The sequence below is a fragment of the Schistocerca nitens genome, chromosome 1 (genome assembly GCF_023898315.1).
Source record: "Schistocerca nitens isolate TAMUIC-IGC-003100 chromosome 1, iqSchNite1.1, whole genome shotgun sequence".
Classification (NCBI taxonomy): Eukaryota; Metazoa; Arthropoda; class Insecta; order Orthoptera; family Acrididae; genus Schistocerca; species Schistocerca nitens.
In genome coordinates, this window is record NC_064614.1 from 450112308 (window position 1) to 450133921 (window position 21614).

Genomic DNA, 21614 nt, shown 5'->3' on the forward strand with positions numbered 1-21614 from the left:
AGCTGCCATAACGATAGCAGAAGTTATTCTTTTGTTCGGTAAATGGTTCCCGTGTAAAAAAATAAGTAAATACATAAAAATAAATAAATGTCGTGCCAATCATATTTGAACGTCACAGGCACGACAGACAAGTATCATCGATAATAATGAGCTAGGCACAAGCTATCTCTTCCATCTGGGGCAAACGGGTAAAAACCACACAAATCAAAGAGAATTCTGAATGTGATTTGAGCCCTGCCAAAATTAAACCAACCTATCAAGCACATGTTTGCAAAACTTCAAATGCCGAGCCTTCTGTATCTGGATAAGAGATTGCGCTGTTCGCTGTCTAGAATGTTTCCTGATGTCGATGCCCTCATACAAGTTATTAAGAGACGGCAGCACAATCAGTATCAAAAGCAGGCTGATTGCGCCATGAAATGCAACGGGCGTCCTCTTCAGTCATCGCCCTAAATCGAAATTTTCTTCAATAGCGGGCATTAATGGGTCCCTGGAACGACTCCCATCCTCAAGAGTGTTTCTTTCTTGTTTGCATTTGTCGAACCAGGCAGAACACAAGTCCATAATAGAAGGGCACCAAATGTACTCTTCTGAAGCACTAATCTGCTCTCGGGCAAACTGTGCACTAATAATAACAACAATAATAATAAATCTTCGAAGAAGATGCTACCGTTTAATCTTTGCTACCGACAGGACAGAATACCGTGCGAAACATAATACGAGTTGGGATCTGTCGGTAGGCTTAGAAGCCTGTCATATTGAAAAATTTTTGAAATGGTTCCTTTATACATTTTAAACGAAGGCTTAAAAAGATATCCACGAATGGCGTCCCCTTCGGTAATGCGCCGAGTGCAGTTCTGTTGTAGATAGATCAAGCGCTGATAGAAAGCACCGAAGCTGAAATCGTTATACGTACAGAAAGCTGGCTGAAGCCAGAGATAAATTCTGCCGAAATTTTTACAAAGGTACAGACGGTGTTTAGAAAGGATAGATTGCATGCAACTGGTGGTGGAGTGTTCGTCGCTGTTAGTAGTAGTTTATCCTGTAGTAAAGTAGAAGTGGATAGTTCCTGTGAATTATTATGGGTGGAGGTTACACTCAACAACCGAGCTAGGTTAATAATTGGCTCCTTTTACCGACCTCCCAACTCAGCAGCATTAGTGGCAGAGCAACTGAGAGAAAATTTGGCTTACATTTCACATAAATTTTCTCAGCATGTTATAGTCTAAGGTGGAGATTTCAATTTACCAGATATAGACTGGGACACTCAGATGTTTAGGACGGGTGGTAGGGACAGAGCATCGAGTGACATTATACCGAGTGCACTATCCGAAAATTACCTCGAGCAATTAAACAGAGAACCGACTCGTGGAGATAACATCTTGGACCTACTGATAACAAACAGACCCGAACTTCTCGACTCTGTATGTGCAGAACAGGGAATCAGTGATCATAAGGCCGTTGCAGCATCCCTGAATATGGAAGTTAATAGGAATATAAAAAAAGGGAGGAAGGTTTATCTGTTTAGCAAGAGTAATAGAAGGCAGATTTCAGACTACCTAACAGATCAAAACGAAAATATCTGTTCCGACACTGACAATGTTGAGTGTTTATGGAAAAAGTTCAAGGCAATCGTAAAATGCGTTTTAGACAGGTACGTGCCGAGTAAAACTGTGAGGGACGGGAAAAACCCACCGTGGTACAACAACAAAGTTAGGAAACTACTGCGAAAGCAAAGAGAGCTTCACTCCAAGTTTAAACGCAGCCAAAACCTTTCAGACAAACAGAAGCTAAACGATGTCAAAGTTAGCGTAAGGAGGGCTATGCGTGAAGCGTTCAGTGAATTCGAAAGTAAAATTCTGTGTACCGACTTGACAGAAAATCCTAGGAAGTTCTGGTCTTACGTTAAATCAGTAAGTGGCTCGAAACAGTATATCCAGACACTCCGGGATGATGATGGCATTGAAACAGAGGATGACACGCGTAAAGCTGAAATACTAAACACCTTTTTCCAAAGCTGTTTCACAGAGGAAGACCGCACTGCAGTTCCTTCTCTAAATCCTCGCACAAACGAAAAAATGGCTGACATCGAAATAAGTGTCCAAGGAATAGAAAAGCAACTGGAATCACGCAACAGAGGAAAGTCCACTGGACCTGACGGGATACCAATTCTATTCTACACAGAGTACGCGAAAGAACTTGCCCCCCCTTCTAACAGCCGTGTACCGCAAGTCTCTAGAGGAACGGAAGGTTCCAAATGATTGGAAAAGTGCACAGGTAGTCCCAGTCTTCAAGAAGCGTCGTCGAGCAGATGCGCAAAACTATAGACCTATATCTCTGACGTCGATCTGTTGTAGAATTTTAGAACATGTTTTTTGCTCGAGTATCATGTCGTTTTTGGAAACCCAGAATCTACTATGTAGGAATCAACATGGATTCCGGAAACAGCGATCGTGTGAGACCCAACTCGCTTTATTTGTTCATGAGACCCAGAAAATATTAGATACAGGCTCCCAGGTAGATGCTATTTTTCTTGACTTCCGGAAGGCGTTCGATACAGTTCCGCACTGTCGCCTGATAAACAAAGTAAGAGCCTACGGAATATCAGACCAGCTGTGTGGCTTGATTGAAGAGTTTTTAGCAAACAGAACACAGCATGTTGTTATCAATGGAGAGACGTCTACAGACGTTAAAGTAACCTCTGGCGTGCCACAGGGGAGTGTTATGGGACCATTGCTTTTCACAATATATATAAATGACCTAGTAGATAGTGTCGGAAGTTCCATGCGGCTTTTCGCGGATGATGCTGTAGTATACAGAGAAGTTGCAGCATTAGAAAATTGTAGCGAAATGCAGGAAGATCTGCAGCGGATAGGCACTTGGTGCAGGGAGTGGCAACTGTCCCTTAACATAGACAAATGTAATGTATTGCGAATACATAGAAAGAAGGATCCTTTATTGTATGATTATATGATAGCGGAAAAAACACTGGTGGCAGTTACTTCTGTAAAATATCTGGGAGTATGCGTGCGGAACGATTTGAAGTGGAATGATCATATAAAATTAATTGTTGGTAAGGCGGGTACCAGGTTGAGATTCATTGGGAGAGTGCTTAGAAAATGTAGTCCATCAACAAAGGAGGTGGCTTACAAAACACTCGTTCGACCTATACTTGAGTATTGCTCATCAGTGTGGGATCCGTACCAGATCGGGTTGACGGAGGAGATAGAGAAGATCCAAAGAAGAGCGGCGCGTTTGGTCACAGGGTTATTTGGTAAACGTGATAGCGTTACGGAGATGTTGAACAAACTCAAGTGGCAGACTCTGCAAGAGAGGCGCTCTGCATCGCGGTGTAGCTTGCTCGCCAGGTTTCGAGAGGGTGCGTTTCTGATCTCCCGAGGAGATCACGAATGTAAAATTAGAGTGATTAGAGCGCGCACGGAGGCTTTCAGACAGTCATTCTTCCCGCGAACCATACGCGACTGGAACAGGAAAGGGAGGTAATGACAGTGGCACGTATAAAGTGCCCTCCGCCACACACTGTTGGGTGGCTTGCGGAGTATAAATGTAGATGTAGATGTAGAAGAGATATTTCGCGGCTTGCATGTATACGGGAGTGATGCCATGTTTTCTTCACAGGCCTGTGTCGGCGTATGCGCTGTTCTTCAGGGACACCCAAGCCGCTATCAAGGGACAGAACCCGAATGCCAGCTTCGGCGAGGTCTCCAAGATTGTGGCGTCTATGTGGGATGCTCTGGACGCCGAGCATAAGAACGTGAGTACAAGCTGCACTGCACGCTATTTTACTTTCCTGTAAGCTTTATTTTCGTAGTAACCCTATTGAAGCAACTAATAATCAATTACTAGGCACCGGCCTAGGAGGAACATCGTCGGCTGCCGATCTGTCATGCACCTGAAAATTTTTCACTGCACGCCGGCGTGTTTAATAAAATTGTTATGAGAGATTACTAAGGATACAGTTGGGAAGCAATAATGGGTGGGGGATATAATTAGGTATCGTTGGTCATTCCGCGATGTAGTATGTTGACAGCCACTAGAACAAAATTATTCAAATATAATTGAAAGGTGTGGAAGGATAAAAAAATATTGAAGCAGTGATTTCCGATCTTTAACACAATACGGTATGTCTACATAACTACCTGTTGTTACGTGCTTGGTAGATGGTCCAAGGAAGATCTTCGCTACATTGCAAGAGCGAAGAAAAAACCGAGACATTGAAATAAATCATCTTAGATAAATCACTTGATCCATTGAATAATTTTCTTTGGTTATTTCTACATTTTACACTAACTCTTGCATTTTATATTTACAACTCCTTGTTAGTCACTACCATTTGCGTTTTCTGCCTAATTGAAGCAATAGCCACTGTTTTCGAGATTTCATGTACAGATCATGCTCCATTTTCAGCCATGCTGAATTCATTGCTTCTCCAATTGAAATTTACGACATTTCAGTCATTTTTTTAAGTGACTAAACCAGAATACGTGTACTTCGTTTTTAGTCATCAGCATCGTCGTGGATTGGAACTATTGCCCTATTCTGCCTCCAAACTGTCACTATCTTTTTAAAGGGCGGTCAGTATTTTATTTTCGTATGTGATTATATTGCAAAGCAGTGTTGTTGATTCTATTATTTCTACGCATTAAACGTGATTCTTCCAGTTGATTCTGTTTTTCTTAATAGGATCTGTACTTCACTCCACATTTATTTCCCAGCTAATATCAACATTTTTATATATCAGTTATCCATTTCATAATGATTCATCCCTGACTTTGAGTTCATATTCTGCTCACATCGCGTGACGATCACCGAAGTGTTGCACATTGCCGTAATCGTGGAAATATCTACTTTGATGTATGAATATTTCATTTTATTTGAAAAATATGCGGTAATATTTAAGAGAAAGTGTGCTTTTTCGAGCTTTTTAGTGAGAGTTAACTTTGAGGAGTCGTAGAACTCGGGTCGTAATTAGGAGCAAAAAAAAGTTCCTTTGCAAAGTTTAAAGAGAACAGCTCTCTACTTACAGAAGAATTTTCGTTGCTTTCCGATTAGCCCTTTTGTCCTAATAATGGTGGATGTAGATTGCCGCATTTCGCCTAATGGTAATATGTATTTTTTCAAGACGAAAAGTGTAAATGAAGGATGTATTGTTGCCTTTCACAGTTATTTTTATATGTACATTAGTCTACATAAATTACGTCCGCATCTCGTGGTCGTGCGATAGCGTTCTCGCTTCCCACGCCCGGGTTGCCGGGTTCGATTCCCGGCGGGGTCAGGGATTTTCTCTGCCTCGTGATGGCTGGGTGTTGTGTGCTGTCCTTAGGTTATTTATGTTTAAGTAGTTCTAAGTTCTAGGGGACTGATGACCATAGATGTTAAGTCCCATAGTGCTCAGAGCCTTTGATAACCGCGCAGTTGAGCGCCCCACATCATCATTACATAAATCACTAATATCACCTACTTTTGCGTCAATATGGGCCGCGTGCTCGCGCATGCCATGTTTACGGAACTGTGAACAGTATGTACAGTTTGTTATTCACTGTTGCACTGTTCACGTCGTGGCTTACCGTCAGAAGGAAACAATCGTACAACCTGTCCATCCATTGAACTTATAGTCGCCTTACACTTGGGTGAAATCATGCACCTTTGACGGAGTTGTCGGAATTCCATGGTTATCACCGGCTTTCAGTGCACTTGATTACTTTGAGGCCGAAAAAGAACAGGATGGAAGTAGTCCCGTATCACAGCCAGTAATGTGCCGGTATTAGTGAAAGTACAATGAAGCGCGTTTTGCGAGGATATAGAGAAACTTCATGTCTTGTTAGCACCAAAAAGGAGTACCGACAGGCGACAGAAGTTTCCATTGAACACGTTTCAGACGGAGGCACAAGAAAAAATCCACTATTTCTGTGTGGCAAAGCAGTTTCCAAAAGTAGCTGCCGAATTGGAAAAGCTAAAGACTGAAGTGAAAGACTTTCCTGGTATGAGTGAAAAAGACCATTGGGTTCCATTCGGAGATTTGGCATGGGATGGAAAATATGCGAGTTACAGGAAAAAGAAACGAGTTCTTGAGGGAAATAAGACACTTGCCAAACACTAGGGGACTATTTATTACACTGATGAGCGTTGGCGTAGTGCAAATTATTCCAGAAAGTTTGAATGGTAGGAACGAAAAATGACTTATGCATCAGGAAATCTATACCTTTATCACAGAGCAAGGGTTCAAGAGTGGAATGGCTGGAAAGGAGGAATTCAAACACCACGCGTTTCTGGAGGGAAAAAAAAAAAATTAAGATGCCACATAGGGAACGAAGATGGATTCGTGTATGGCAACAAGGAGGTGCAGTTATCATTCTGAGATGAATGCCAGATACTACAGAGTGAATTACGGGCGTATTCGAAAAATTACCAACAGATCAGGTTCGATATCATATGATGATAAATTCAGTATTACGAAATCCATCTATTACTGAATGGATGGAAAGCAATAATGTGTTGCTTCCATCAAGTGCCACATCGTATGAGGAATTTACTAAAGCACGACATCTAGGACACGCGCGACTGCGCACACCAGGTCACAAGAATACCTTTCGGAAGTTTATTGCGCTCACTGGACAAGGAATTCAGACTTTGTTGCTTTCCTATGGCCACTGCGATTCCATCGCCATTGAACTTACCCTGGGCGCTTATCAAGAACAAGGTAGCAAAGGAGAGCAAATATTTTAGGATACGTGACACTTTACAGTAGTGTCTCTCCACTCTGGAAACTGTTCCACAAAGTGCCTGGATGAATGCAGTGAGTCATCACATAGCAAGAGCCCACATAGCAAGACAACCAACCATTGCTGATCCAAGTAGACGACTGCAATAGCGGCAACGAGACCTCAGTCAACAGCGAAAGCGATTAAGGTATATCGTATTTTATACATAATTCTGTCTGCAAAATTTATCCCAGCTAAATGATTTTACTTTTACTGTTAAAATGTACATCTTATTGTTCATTTTTATTCGGAGCTGCTTGTACATCGAGCGTTCACTTCGAATTTCCAATGTTATTGCATTCTACTCGCAACGGCAACTGAAAGCGGTAATGCTGTATTCGAAAACTAGTACGAAGTTGCCCTTCTTCCTGGTGAATAAGCGCTTATTGCTCATAACAACAGCAGCAGCGCTTTGGTTTGAGAACTACGTTCTACCACACCCTCGCATATGTTGCGGCTAATAACACAGTTGCTTCACAAACTCTTAACTGACAAACACGGGGAGTGTTCATTAGTAACGGCACACACGGTGTAACAAGCAAAAGTTAAAGCTTAGCAACGCCGTAATAGCTACAACGGTAACCTCAACGGCAGCGTTTTGTTTGACATAGCGGTGAAGCGACTAACCAGAAAATAACGGAAATTTCGCCTGCAAATAGAACAAGGCTGCATCTTGAAACTATGCAACGAAAATGTTTTTCCTAATTACGGTCTGACTTCTATGACCCCTCAAAGTTGACACTCACCAAAAAATGCTCGAAAGAGCACGCTTTTTATCACATATTACAGCGTATATCGCCCCCACTGTAATTAAAATGTAATATTCATACACGAAATAAAAGTAGACATTTCCATGATTCCGCAAAGGTACAACAGAATGCTGTTTGTTACACTGGGTAACCTGAATATGAGCACAAACCATGGGTAGGTAATTATTATTTGATAATAGAGGCGAGTATTCTGCTACATAACGGAGAAACCTCATTTCAGATGATTCAGTTTACCCTATTAGGCCAGAAGTTAGAGCCCAGTTTTCACATCCAACAATAATAATGGAAGAGCTTCCTTTTTAAAATGTTATGAAACTGTACGCAGACCGCATACAATTCGTTTGTAATATGGATACATTTAACAGCATACCACGGGAGGCGGCGAATTGTAATCACATTAATGGGAGGTCGAAGCTGTGTACACCCGGCCGAACATCCAGATTTAGGTTCCCCTTAGTTCCCCCAAATCGCGCAGAGCAAATGCCAGGACGGTTCTTTTGCAAAGGACACGGTCAGTTTTCTTTGCAGTCCTTTCTCCAATCTGAGCTTGTGCTCCACTTCAAATAACCTCGTCCTGACATGATCTTTAGTATTAGATGTATACGAGTACCAGTCTTCTGCGCGTCCCTCAGACGTTCTGTGGCGATGGGTGGCTAATAGACAAGAATTCGTTTAGTGAGAAGGGCTCTTCCCCCTTTTTGGCTTGTGTTTCGTTGTCGTTCGAGACTAATGGCAGAATTTTACGCAATGTCTATAAGAGCTTATCGTCGTAGGAATGCAGTTCAGAATTTCATTGCGATTGAAGCCACTGTTAATATAACTGAGGGTACTTACCTTGAATAAAATAAAGAAGCACAGTGTTTACCAAAAATGTCCGTAAGTTACGAACGTCTGGCGGAATTGTTGGGAGAGAAGAAATTCATGCAATATTTTGACAGTTGACAGCGATGGCAAACACAACCGTTTTTGATAAGAGCACTTATAAACAACAATCGTTAATTGCTTAAAGTTGCACTGCTTTATCAGTTCCACAAGAACATTCGAGAATAAACTGCAAAATGGAGATCATGTATCAACTATAACAGTACATAAAAAAAACCTTTGCTGAAGCGTATACTACCATCTATGAGCAACAACCCCTTCTCAGTATAGGAGAAAGAGAACCCGACGCGGGACGTTTGCAGCAGTTAAGATGTTCAGAAACAAGACAATGAATCATCGACGAACGCAGAACATGATGTTAAATAATACAGAGGTAGATCTGGTATCAAACCTCTGGGAATTCTTCGAACAGATACAGGAGGCTTATATATAAAACAACGTCACTCGTTGTGCGTTGTGAAACGATTCGCATCGAATTTATTCGGCACACATGAATTTCACAAGACTGAGAGAGATGGCGTAATAATGTAAGGTTATGGGCTGACATTGGGGATGATGGATGGTTCAAACTCCGGTCCGATTATCTAGAACGTCACATTGCAACAACTACTATTTCCAAACAACAGACATATAAACAAAAATGAGACACTCATTGTAAATTTTTTTCGCGGACTTGACAAAAGACGTGAAGAGGTGCGGACACGTGAACAAGAGGAGGGGTGACTAAATCAAAAGTCTGGTGGTGCATAGGAATCCGAGCGGAGAATAAAACCAACGCTAGGTACCTTTTCGAATCGTGTAACATAACACAGCTGCGCGTACCTTCGATATGGCAACTCTGCGTCGCACAAGAGCAGTATTCTTTTCTTGAAAGAAAGGGATGCAGTGTTGTGACTCATCCAGTGCTAAGCGAATGACGGGCTGTAGAAAACTTAACGTCATCGTGACACACGCCAATGACATATCCAGAAAGCAGCTTTTCCATTATTTGCCTGTTTGACGTATATTTTACAGTAAGAGCCCCGATTTATTCTCGACAAGATTTGGCGCACGTTTTTCAGCAGTGTTACTTTTTAAGGGAGCGAGATGTTTCCACGAACTACTAGTGCATAGATGTATGTTGAATGCTTCCGCCGCGTCTTGAAGAAAACAAAAGCACCGCGATAAAGTGCAAGGGTGAGATCAAACATTCATGGATGCCGCGGTAGGAGAAAGAAGGAATGTGAAATATAGCGAACAGAGAAATTTCCAATGGGATGAGGAACAGTTATCTATCTCAGCTCACCTTTTTTTCAGATGGCAATGTAAGAGAGAGTTTGAAGTTTTCACTGGTGCGGTATGCAAGGAAATAACGGCCCCGATAAAGTTAGGGGTAAATGTGAACACTCCTTTGCACGACTTATTCCGCATTAAAATTGAGACTGGATTAAAATAATTGTGGAGAAACTTACATCATTGTCCGAAGGGTTTGCTGAAAATTGACGATCTCGGTGAAGTAGATAAAACATTTGTAAAATATCTCAAAATTTCTCTGATAATATCTCAGTAAAGTTTTCCTTCGGAAAATCTCTAAGGAATTTCAGCCACGATACTTAGAGTACACTGGAAATTATGAACAGTAATATGAGCAGAGACCAACTTGTGTGCTAAGATATTGTTTACTTTCTGCTGAAATGATTATAACTTGACCTGTGTCTTATCCATTTATATTGCACTTCGATGGCACAATGAATACTGATAATCGCAAGATTAAATTCTGTTATATTTATTTGGCTTTGGACGATCAGCCATTAAACAACAGACTATGCACGCAGTGCTTTCCGTAGTGTAATAGAAAGGATCAAATTTATCCCATGCGGCAAGCTGTTTTCAGCAGTTGTGTACTTTTCGTAAAGTTTTGCCCCGCCTGTACAATACTATTGGTCCTGTTGTGCAGTACGTTCAGTTATTAAATAGCAGACGGTGCTTTGAAGCCTGCTTCCACCATGTTTGTTCACCGAGTCCACTTTACACACCTTTACTTGAGCACTGCACTGCGTGCGTCTGAATCCGTTGAAGTCTCAAGACTTCCAGCAATTAGTTTTTTGTCTCTGTTCACTGCTGACAGAGCCATCAAATAATAAAGTAGAACAGCACTGTAGTTGGCATTGTTGAACGCACGTTTCATGTCGTAATGACTTTAGGCTAGGGGAGTCCGATGATCATCAAAATTTGAGAACGTAAACATCGATTCGCAGTATCGATGATGTAAACATTGTAGCAACGAATTTAAAAACAAAATATCAAACTTCTTTGTTTAAAGAGAAAATAACTACTTATTGTATCTACATACATACTCCGCAAGCCATTGTATGGTGCGTGGCCTATCTTGTACCACTCGCAAATAGAGCGAGGGAAAAATGACTCTGTATATGCATCTGTATGAGCCTTAATTTGTTGTATCTTATCTTCGTGGTCATTATGCGAAATATATGTTGGCTGCAGTAGAATGTTCAGCAGTCAGTTTCAAATGCCAGTTTTCTAAAATTTTTCCAGTAGTGTGCCTCTAAAAGAACAACAGCTTCACATCAGGGATTTCCAGCTGCACTCCCCAAACATCTCCATAATACTTTCACGTTGTTCGAACATACCAGTAACAAATGTAGCAGTCCGCCTCTTCGATGTCTTCCTTTAATCCGAGCTATTACAGTTGAACCACACTTCCTCAAAATTCTCATACTGCTTTGCAATGTTAAACCAAGATATTTAAACGATGACACTAGTAATGCTGCAGCTGTACTTTATGGGTTTGTTTTTTCTACTCATTTGCATTAACTTACATTTTTCTATATTTAGTGCTGACTGCCATTCATCACACCAATTAGAAATTTTGTCTAACTATCTTATATCATACCACAGGCGCTCAACCTCAGCACCTTCCTGTACACCCTGGCATCATCAGCAAACAACTGCAGATTGCTGCCACTCTGTTCACCAGATCATTTATGTATACAGAATATAACAGTGGTTCTGGTTCTATCACACTTCACTGCGGCACTCCTGATGACACTCTGGTCTCTGATGAACCATCAGCATTTTTTTCATGTAAACTAATACATTTCATGAATGAAAGAATAAAATAATGTGGCACATTATAATGAGCGACTAAAGGTTAGCATCTGTTCATCTAGTTGGTGTGGCTTCAAACAAAGCTCTGGAACTAACCACTCCAGCTCCATTTTCTCAGCAAAAGCTGGACTAACAAACCAAGCGTACACATAAATTGAGGGAGGAATACTATCAATACTCTAGGTGGTAACCAATCCACTGATGCCCCAACATAGCACTGCAACTGGGCTATTGGATTCTGGGGAGTTTGGTTAACCACAAAAAAAAGAGAGAGTCGGAGACCTCTGGCAAACTTTCCACCAAAGTGAAGACATATGTAGGTACACTGAACACCAGTATACTAATCAGACCAGTGAAACTACATGCGTGATGCTGGACAAACAAAAGATCCAGATACAGGCTGTTTAAGGAACCAGTGTAACAAATGACAACATTATAGTCTTCAGTAACTACAGACTGTTTAGGAACAAAACAGACAAGAAAACAGGCAAATGAACACTGCTCCTGGAAATGGCCATTGCAGTCAATAAGGGGCTCCTCCGATCAGTAACAGAAATGACAGACTGATGACAGTGAGGCTTAGTTGTGCTAAGAAGTTTCCACAACAATCCAACCATGTGTAACAGTGAAACAGGTAAAAAGAGAGATGAAGGGGTCAATAAGTACTAGGCCGAACTGGAGAAAACCATGATAAAAATCCCCAAAGTGGATGTTATAATTTTATTTGGTGATTTAAACTCACATTCAGAGGAGTGATACAACAATGCTCAGGGGACAGATTCATTAGCAAGAATGGTCAGAGAGTGGCTGATTTATGTTACCAACTCAATGTGAGGACAGTGTCAACTCACTCAAAGAAAGTTATCAAGAAGTATGTTGAGCTAAAAAGATTTCATAAATTCAAGTATCGTTGGGAGATGATACAGGCAAATGACATACAGAAACAACCTCAAAGAGAAATCAAAAGATGAGGAGAGCATTATGGAAAACTGCAGGCATAACAGTCAGATATACATGACAGACAAACTTTCAAGCATAAAGTGCTTAAGTGGAGAGTGAACCATGAAGTAACAAATTCGAGATTGGCTGAATGAAAGGAAGAAAAAACAGTGATAAGATGAAAGAAGTGTGGCACATGAGAAAATTGCACCTCAAGTTGGTGCTTCACCTGGTCCACGAGTGGCCTACACGTGTATAATAATAATAATAATAATATCAACAACAAGACAATTAAATTCAGTAACTAATGTGTTCAAAGTAAAAATATCCTCCAAGCAACAGAAGCAGAACTTGAAATGTAGCATCATAAATTGTGAAATAAAATGCACTTATCACCACTGGAGCAATGTAACCAAATCAAAATTGTTGATGGCAATCAATACCACCAGTGATTTCCTTGCAACTTAATGACTTGGTGCTATATTACACAAATTAGTAAAACTAAAATTAATATGTTAAGAGAGCAGTATAAAATACTAATAGAAAAATCTCACAAACTGCAAAAGAAAGTAACCTATTACAGTGTTTAAACAATAGAAAATTGATAATGGAATGAAAAGGATAGTTGCTACTCACCATATATCGGAGATGCTGAGTCGCAGATAGGCACAACAAAAACTCAAGTCTGATTTCAGTTGGCAGAGACTGTGGCCGTGTGTGTGTGTGTGTGTGTGTGTGTGTGTGTGTGTGTGTGTGTGTGTGTGTGTGTGTGTGTGTGTGTGTGTGTGTGTGTGTGTGTGTGTGTGTGTGTGTGTGTGTGTGTGTGTGTGTGTGTGTGTGTGTGTGTGTGTGTGTGTGCGTGTGTGTGTGTGCGTTTTGTCTATTTTCAGTAAAGGCCTTATTGGCTGAAAGAACACTTCGTGACAGTCTTTCTGTTGTGCCTGTCTGTGACTCAGCATTGCCGCTGCATAGTTAGTTGCAACTATCCTTTCCATAATACTGTTACAATATTTCATTTACCTTCTGAAAGATCATGTTCTAGATCCTAAATATTTGAGGAGTATAGTTACATTGTCAGCTTTCGAAAAAAAAAAAAAAAAAACTGTCTCTTAAAGTTAGTGTATAGTCTGACTGAAGGACGTACCTCTATCAGAATTGTTATTTGTACAGTTTATATGCAAAATTAGCAGTGCTTATTATTGCTGTTATCAGTATTTCCATGACATGGAGATTAATCAGCTGTAAAAGTCAGCATGAGGCAATATCAGAAAACCAAAACATCCACTAAGTGGCAGTATCACCTCCCTGTTGTATTACCTTTGACATGTTTCTCAAATGTATCATCATGTTATTACAGTTGTGTATTGTAAATTGTGATGTATTCCATAATTATTGTCTGCATGTACATAGCATTGTGTGATATTGTTCACAGGTTTACAAGAAGAAAACGGAGGCAGCAAAAAAAGAGTACCTTAAGGCCTTAGCAGCATACCGGGCTAGCTTGGTGTCAAAGGTGAGACTGTTTGTAATTACTAAATTTTGATTTCCACAGTCTTTAACTGGTGCAAAGTTTAATTTGTTATGCCTCTTTAAAGTCACACTTTTTGGATAGAAAGCAGTGGCATTGTATTTCACTGCACTGTGACCAAGAAGTGGTAGTGATATGTTTTTTGTACTATGGCCCTGCAGTGGAACATATGACAGAAATGTCCTCTTAACCTAGCTACACACACAAATGCATGTAAGTTTATTGCGCAAGTACACTAAGATTCCCCGTTGCTTCACTGCAAATGTGTGTGAACAGTTTCTGTGCCTAGTTGTGAAACCACAGCAGTCGGCTCAATTTGAGTACCCTCATCTGCTGAAGAAGGAAGAGACAAAGAAAGAAAACACCATGTGTTGAAAGAAATGGATATTCTCTTGTCAGATTTTTTAGCAAATTTAAAATAATTATATCATGTTGAGAGGCATAACTGTCTGAGTGTCTTCTATCATTACTTTTTCTGTAGTTAAAAAATGCATATGGGAGACAGTATTACATCACCCAAGAAGCCGATAACCATTTCATGTCTCTACATCTATTTTATTTCGATTACAAGATAAAATGTATAGAGTATCTCAGATCTTTAATAAATTGAAAATATGATCGTACCATAGAGTTGTTACATGTGCATGCCATTGTCACAGATCCCAAATGTTGAGTACCCTGTACCTTCCCCCCTCCCCCCCTCCCCTTTCCCAGACTGCAGCACCATGTGCTGTCAGATGTGTTTCTCTCAATTTTTTAATCAGTCACTTGTATGCATCCCATCTCTTTGCATTGTTGTGGCAGTAACTGCATTCAGTATGTTGTAGCAACTTGTGTGTTGCTTTAAACTCAAACACCTTTGCTTTGCCCACAGCAAATGATTCTCTGGAACCGCTGATCATTTCATATAACTATGTCGGTTCACTCTCACTTGTCACTGAGACATTTGTGGAAGCCCCAAATACACGTATGCTTTGCTGCCTGTGCTAGCATGACAGGCTAAAATATACAGACAGAAATCTGTTAACATCGTCCATCATTTCTACTTGCTGAATACTTTTGCAGTGTTTACATGCACACTTATGCTTGTACAAAGAACTTATGTGTACATACTTTGTTAAGTATGAAGCTATACATTGCATGTGTGTGTAGACTTCCAGCTTATTTCATTACATTAACAAAGTCGTTACAGTTGTCATTCACAACTTGGTTGCACATGCACTGAGAAGTCATGGTTGTAATGAGGGGTTATTTTTCAATTTTGTTTTTGACAAAATCAAATACAGGCATCAGTTGTTGTCGTTTGTGGTGGTGGTGGTGTTATCATTGTTGTCGTCATTGTCACTGTTCCCATCATCATATTCAGTCCAAAGACTGGTTGATGGACCTCTCTATGCTGATCTGCTTTGTGCAGGCCTCTTCGTATTGGCATGACTACTGCAGCCTACAGTCATTCGAACCTGCGTGCTATAGTCAAGTCTTGCTCTCCCTTTACAATTTTTATCACTCTCCCTACCCCCGCCCCCACTTCCTTCCATTACTAAAATAATGTTTTCTTGGTGCCCCACGATTTTGTCCTATCAACCCATTTCTTCTTTTAGTCAGGTTGTGCCGTAAGTTTCTTTTTTTCCCCAGTTTTAGTCAGAATAAGTCAGGTAATACTGAGGGAATGACATTAGAAAACAAGACACTAAAAGTAAGATGAGTTTCACTATTTGGCCAGTAAAATAACTGATGACAACGGAAGTAGAGAGGATATAAAATGTAGACTGGCAATGGAAGTCTTTTTGGAAGGTTTCTGTCTGGAGTGTAGCCTAGTACAGAAGTGAAATATAGATGATACAAGAAGAGCATAAAAGCTTCGGAAATATAGTGTCACAGAAAAATGTTGAAGATTAAATGGGTAGATCATGTATCTAATTAGGAGGTATGGAATAGAACTGGGGAGAAAAGAAATTTGTGGCACAACTTGAATTAAAGAAGGGATCTGTTGATAGGACACATTCAGAGACATCAAGGGATCACCAATTTAGTGTCAAAAGGGAAATCTGGTGGGCGCGAGTGGGGGGAGTTAAAAATTGCAGAGGGCGACCAAAAAATTAATACACTAAGCAGGTTCAAAAGGATGTGTGTTGCAGTAGTTACTTAGAGATGAAGAGGCTTGCACAGGATACAGTAATGTGGAGATCTGCATCAAACCAGTTTCCAGACTGAAGACTACAACTAGTCCTCATTAGTTCTACAATCAATCCATTTAATCGTCAGCATTCTCCTGCAGCATCTTCCAAAATCTTTTATTCTTTTCTTATCTTGACTATTTATCAACCTTGTTTACTTTCATACAATGCTGCACTCTAGACAGACATCTTCAGAAAATACTTCATAACATTAAAATTTATATTAGATTTAAGTTCATCTTTTTAGAAATGCTTTTCTTTCTATAGCCAGTCTGCATTTTATGTCTTCCCTATCTTGGGCATTGTCAGTTGTCTTGCTACCCAAATAGCAAAACTCATTTACTTCTTTTAGCATTTCATTTACTAATCTAATTCTTTCAGCATTGTCTGATTTAATTATCTACATTCCAGTACTCTTGTTTTACCATTGTTGGTGTTCATCGTGTACCCTCTTTTCAAGACACTGTCCACTCCATTCAATTGCACTTCCTAGTCCTTTACTGCTTCTAACCAAATCACGCCATTGGTAAACCTCCAAGTTTTGAAACTTCCTGGCAGATTGAAACTGCGTGCCGGACCGAGACTCTAACTCGGGACCTTTGCCTTTCGCGGGCAAGTGCTCTACCAACTGAGCTACCCAAGCACGACTCACAGCTTTACTTCTTTCAGTACCTCGTCTCCTACCTTCCAAACTTTACAGAAGCTCTCCTGCGAACCTTGCAGAACTAGCACTCCTGAAAGAAAGGATATTGTGGAGACATGGCTTAGCCACAGCCTGGGTAATGTTTTTATTTCTTCTCCCTGAGCTTTAATTCCCTTTCTAATTTCTCCTTGGTTTCCTTTACTGCTTGTTCAATGCACATATTGAATAGCATAGGAGAGGGGCTACAACTTTGTGTTACTCTCTTCTCAACCTCTGATTCCTTTTATTCCTTCAGCTGTCTTATTTCTGTACAAATTGTAAATAACCCTTCACACCCTGTATTTAATCTGTACAATCTCAGAATTTCAAAGAGTGTTTTCCACTCAACATTGTCAAAAGTGTTCTCTAAATTTACAAATGTTATAAATGTAGGTTTGCTTTTCCATAACTTTATCTTCTAAGATAAGTTGTAGGATCAGTATAGCCACATGAGTTACTACATTTGTCTGGAACCCTAACTGACCTTTCATGATGTTGGCTTCTATCGGTTTTTCCATTCTTTTGTAAATAATATGTGTCTGTATTTTGCAATCATTATTTATTAAACTAATAATTCAGTAATATTCCTGCCTTTTGTGGAATTGAAACTATTACATTCTGAAGGTATTTTGGCTGTCTCTCATATCATGCACACCAAGTAGAATAGTTTTGTCATGGCTGGCTCTACCAAGCACCTTAATAATTCTAAAGAAATGTCATCTACTCCAGGGGACCTGTTCAGCTAAGGTATTTCAGCATTCTGTCAAATTCTTCTTGCAGTATTGTATCTCCCATCTCATCTCCATCTACCTCCTTCTCCTCTCTTGCTACAATGTTGCCATAAGTTCATTTCTGTTTGTGTAGTCCTTCTACATATTCCTTCCATCTTTCATCTTTCCCTTCTTTATTTAGTACTGCCTCGCCACCTGCACACTTTATATTTGTATGGCTACTTCTCTTTTCTCCAAAAGTCTTCAGTTTTCATCTTGGCAGCATTTACCTTCTGCCTTGTTATGAATGTTTGTTCAGCCTTTCGTTTGTCCTCTAGCCATTAGTCAGTCTTAAAGAGGAAGTATAAAATTTAATAAAGGACAAGTTGATAATTAATTGCCATAGAGTTTTGCAACAGCTGTTTGTACATTCCCACAAAGGAAGGAAGTGATGATTTGTAATGGTAGAAAAAGTTTGCAGCTTGTCATTGTAAAACTTGAGGTTCTGTAAAATATTAATAAAAACAACTTTGATTGCTCCTGTGTGATAAAAGTATAACCAGAGTAGGTTAGCTGTTTTTGTGGGTTGTGGCACAATAATTAGATAGTAACACAAAGCAGGTAGTAGTTGTCAACTTACACGGAAGTAGCTACATGAAGACAGATGATATGTGTTGGAAAGCAGCCGAATTACATTAAAATATGATTTAATTTTATCATATATAATGTCTTAGCACAGAGAAACAGTGTATCCAGTGTCTTTGGATCTGTCTTGGTGGTTTGAGTAGGACATCAGAATTAGCTTAGCGTCAAATCAAATAAAAAATATCAAAAAAAGTAATAACCACTTGAATGACATTTGTACTTAAGATATGACAGGTATAGTCACAGATATAGGCACACAACTATAATAACTTAAAATGATCAAGCCCATAAAGAATCACTTTTACAATTCATTCTTTCATGAAATGTATTCCTTCCTGTTAAGTGATATAAGTGTAAAATAATTATTTGTCATATTAATGAATTTATTTGTATTACAAAGCATTTATAAATTTGCATATTGTGACTGATTTGTTGTTTTAGGGAGCTGGTGAATCGGAGAATATGTATGGAGGGTACGGTGGATATGGTGGGGGGTATAGTGGTTACTCGCCACCTACTGCATTACCATCACCTCCCATGTCTGCACCACCTCCACAGCAGCAGCAGCAGCAGCAACAGCAGCAGCAGCAGCAACAACAACAGCAGCAACAGCAGCAGCAGCAACAACAGATGGCTGGCATGAACAAAAAGTCACAAATGCTGGGACCAATGATACCTGACAGGAGTGCTGCCCAGCAGCCACCCCCGCAACAGCAGCAGCAACAGGTATGATATATTTATTATGATTCACACAGAACATGCTGCTAAAAAAATTATTACTAATGTTGAACCTTTAGGTTCATAATAGCCTTTGTGCAGAAGTCAGCCCGTTAAAATGCTACTTTCAAGTCTCCAGATTGTACTTAAGCATCTTAGGTTGACCTCCATACCTTTCCAGTGTGCTTTTTGGAATGAGAGAGCACTATGTATTGCCTTTATTGCATATTGACAGAGAAAAATTAAATGCCATTTCCAGACTTCACCATTACTATCCTTTTTCTCTTTTAATTTCTCTCATTACCCATAAAAACTATTAAAGTTCTATTATCAGATTTACTAACTCATTTGATTATTATGGTGCCTCTTTGTCTCAACTGGTGACATAAAGATAGAATCTTCAGTTTAGGTGTTAATTCATCTTGTTGAAAAATATCACATGAAACCCGTACCATATAGGACTAAGAGAGGAAATTGAACGTCTTCACAGAAGTGCAGCACAAATTTCCACGGGTTTTTCTGAATTAATGAAGAGTGTCACAAAAATGCTCAAAAATCTGAATTGCCATACGCTTGAAGATATATGTCAGTTATTTCTTGAAAACTTGCTTATAAAGTCAAGCATGTAGGAGTTTCAAGAGTGAAGAATCTATAAAAATACTTCAGCTCCCTACATATCACTCCTCTGGAGGCCTCAGAATTGAGATTAGACTAACTTGCAGTATGCACTGAGGCATTAAAGCAATCATTTTTCCTACTATGCATGTCAGGATGTGGCTGAGATGGAAGTGGGGTCTAAAAAAGAACAAGTGTTAATTTTTCAACTCCGGTCGGCAAACTGCCTCCCGTTTATTGAGAAAACATTTACTGATGACCTAACCAGGGTACATTATGTGAGTTTAGCGGCCCTAAGGTGCAAACAGATTGAGCCAGGGCTCGAAAAGTGCACGGAGGCAACTGGCCAATGCGTCTGATCTCGTCAGGGGCCTGTCAGTAAAAGAGAGCGATCCACACGCCTCATTCGTGCAGCTCGGCGCCGTGGGCACTCACACATGTTCTCCGGGACCTTTCTGATTGGCTGCTGTAGGAGCTCTGCCTAGGCAAGCGACGCTTCCCTAAGCATCACCCTGTCAGCAGAAAGGTTGTTTGTTCGTCGAGCATGTGAACAAGTCGTGGGATAGCGGCACATACTGGAAAAATCTGATGTGTCGCCAACCCAGGGCCTGTGCACGGCTTTGTGAAGATCCATTGACATCCATAGCTCACACATTAAAAAAAATTTCCCTTTTCTTTTATTGAAAATAAAGGACTCCCGTACTCAATCTGTCAGCACCTGTACACTACATTCCATACACAACTGGAACAGGAAGGAACCGTGGCATATGGTTCATCCACCAAGCAGTGGTTTGCAGAGTAGGCCTATGTTTTTACATGTAAATTTTCATTGAACTGATTACTTTTTGAAATAACCAGAATGTCTGTTGTTTCAAAGATGTTTTATATGTTGTAAGGGGGGCAAGGGCAGCTTTTACATACGTAAAATCTGAGCTTTTAATCTGTAGAGCAATGCACCTCAACAATTATATCTCATATCTTGTCTTGGTCTGTGCAAGTAAATAAAGTCCATATACTAAAATCACCAAAAGAAGGGAATTGTGTACCTGATGATTCAATATTCTTTTCACAGGGCATGATGGGTCATGTGGGAAGTCATATGCCTCAACCCCATATGCCAGCTCCTGTACCACAAAGCAGTTACATGCAGCAGGTAAAGATCTGAGTATAATGCTACTTTTTGTTAATTGTATGAGAAGTTGCAAGATGATGACACAACTGCATAAAAAGAGGTCACCAGCATTAGCTAGATAAAGCAGCCAGTCAAAAATTAATCACACAGACCAGAATGGTTCAAAACAAGCAGTTATTCATCTCAATCAATGATATCTCCCTTTCACATTTATCATTGTTTACAAGAATCACTAATTTGACTGCTTGAGCCAGAAACACATCTTATGTATTAATCTCTCATGAATGTGAATAAGGTGAACCTTTCCTTATCTTTTCCACATGTCAAAATACATATATGAACATAAGAAGCCCCTTTGTAATCTTTCTCGGTTCAAGCAAAACTAGCTGAGTATCCTGCATTGCCCAGGTATATATATATTCCAATTCTATTATCCCATCTCCTCTCCTCCCCTCACTCTCTGCCCATCTCCTCCACCTTCCTCTCTATTATCCATCTCCTTCTCCCCCCCCCCCCCTTTGTCTGTCCACCTTTACCACACTCCACTTCCTGTTGCCTCCTGCCTCTCTATTTGTCTATCTGCTGTTCTGCCCTTTCTCTCTGTCCATCTGCTTCTCCCCACTCTTTCTGTCCATCTGCCCCTTATCCTTATGCCCATTTGCTCTTTCCTCCCCTTGAGTCCATCTCTTCGGGCCCCATCTATCTCCTCCTAACTACCTTTATATCCTCCTCTGCACTCTCTCTGTCAGTCTCTTCCTCCACTCTCTCTCAGTCCACCTCCTCCTCTTTCCTATTTCTGTCCCCTTCCCCCTCCCTCTCTCTCTCTGTCCTCCTCCTCCTCCTCCTCCTCCTCCTCCTCCTCCTCACTTCTGTGTCCATGTCCTTCTCCTTCCTATCTGTCTGTCCATCTCTTCCTCCCCCCATTCT

The 21614-nt window shown here is 40.3% G+C and overlaps 1 protein-coding gene across 6 annotated transcripts in view; it reads left to right on the top strand.

The window, feature by feature from the left end:
• The window catches only part of LOC126251534 (thymocyte selection-associated high mobility group box protein TOX-like), a 488002-nt gene that overhangs the window by 448081 nt on the left and 18307 nt on the right, over window positions 1-21614 (top strand). For all 6 annotated transcript variants that reach the window (XM_049952058.1, XM_049952043.1, XM_049952074.1 and 3 more), the window contains 4 exons: window positions 3640-3775; window positions 13914-13994; window positions 18665-18949; window positions 20628-20708. In XM_049952058.1, coding sequence (XP_049808015.1) covers window positions 3640-3775; window positions 13914-13994; window positions 18665-18949; window positions 20628-20708 — 583 coding nt within the window. The remainder of the gene's footprint in view (window positions 1-3639; window positions 3776-13913; window positions 13995-18664; window positions 18950-20627; window positions 20709-21614) is intronic.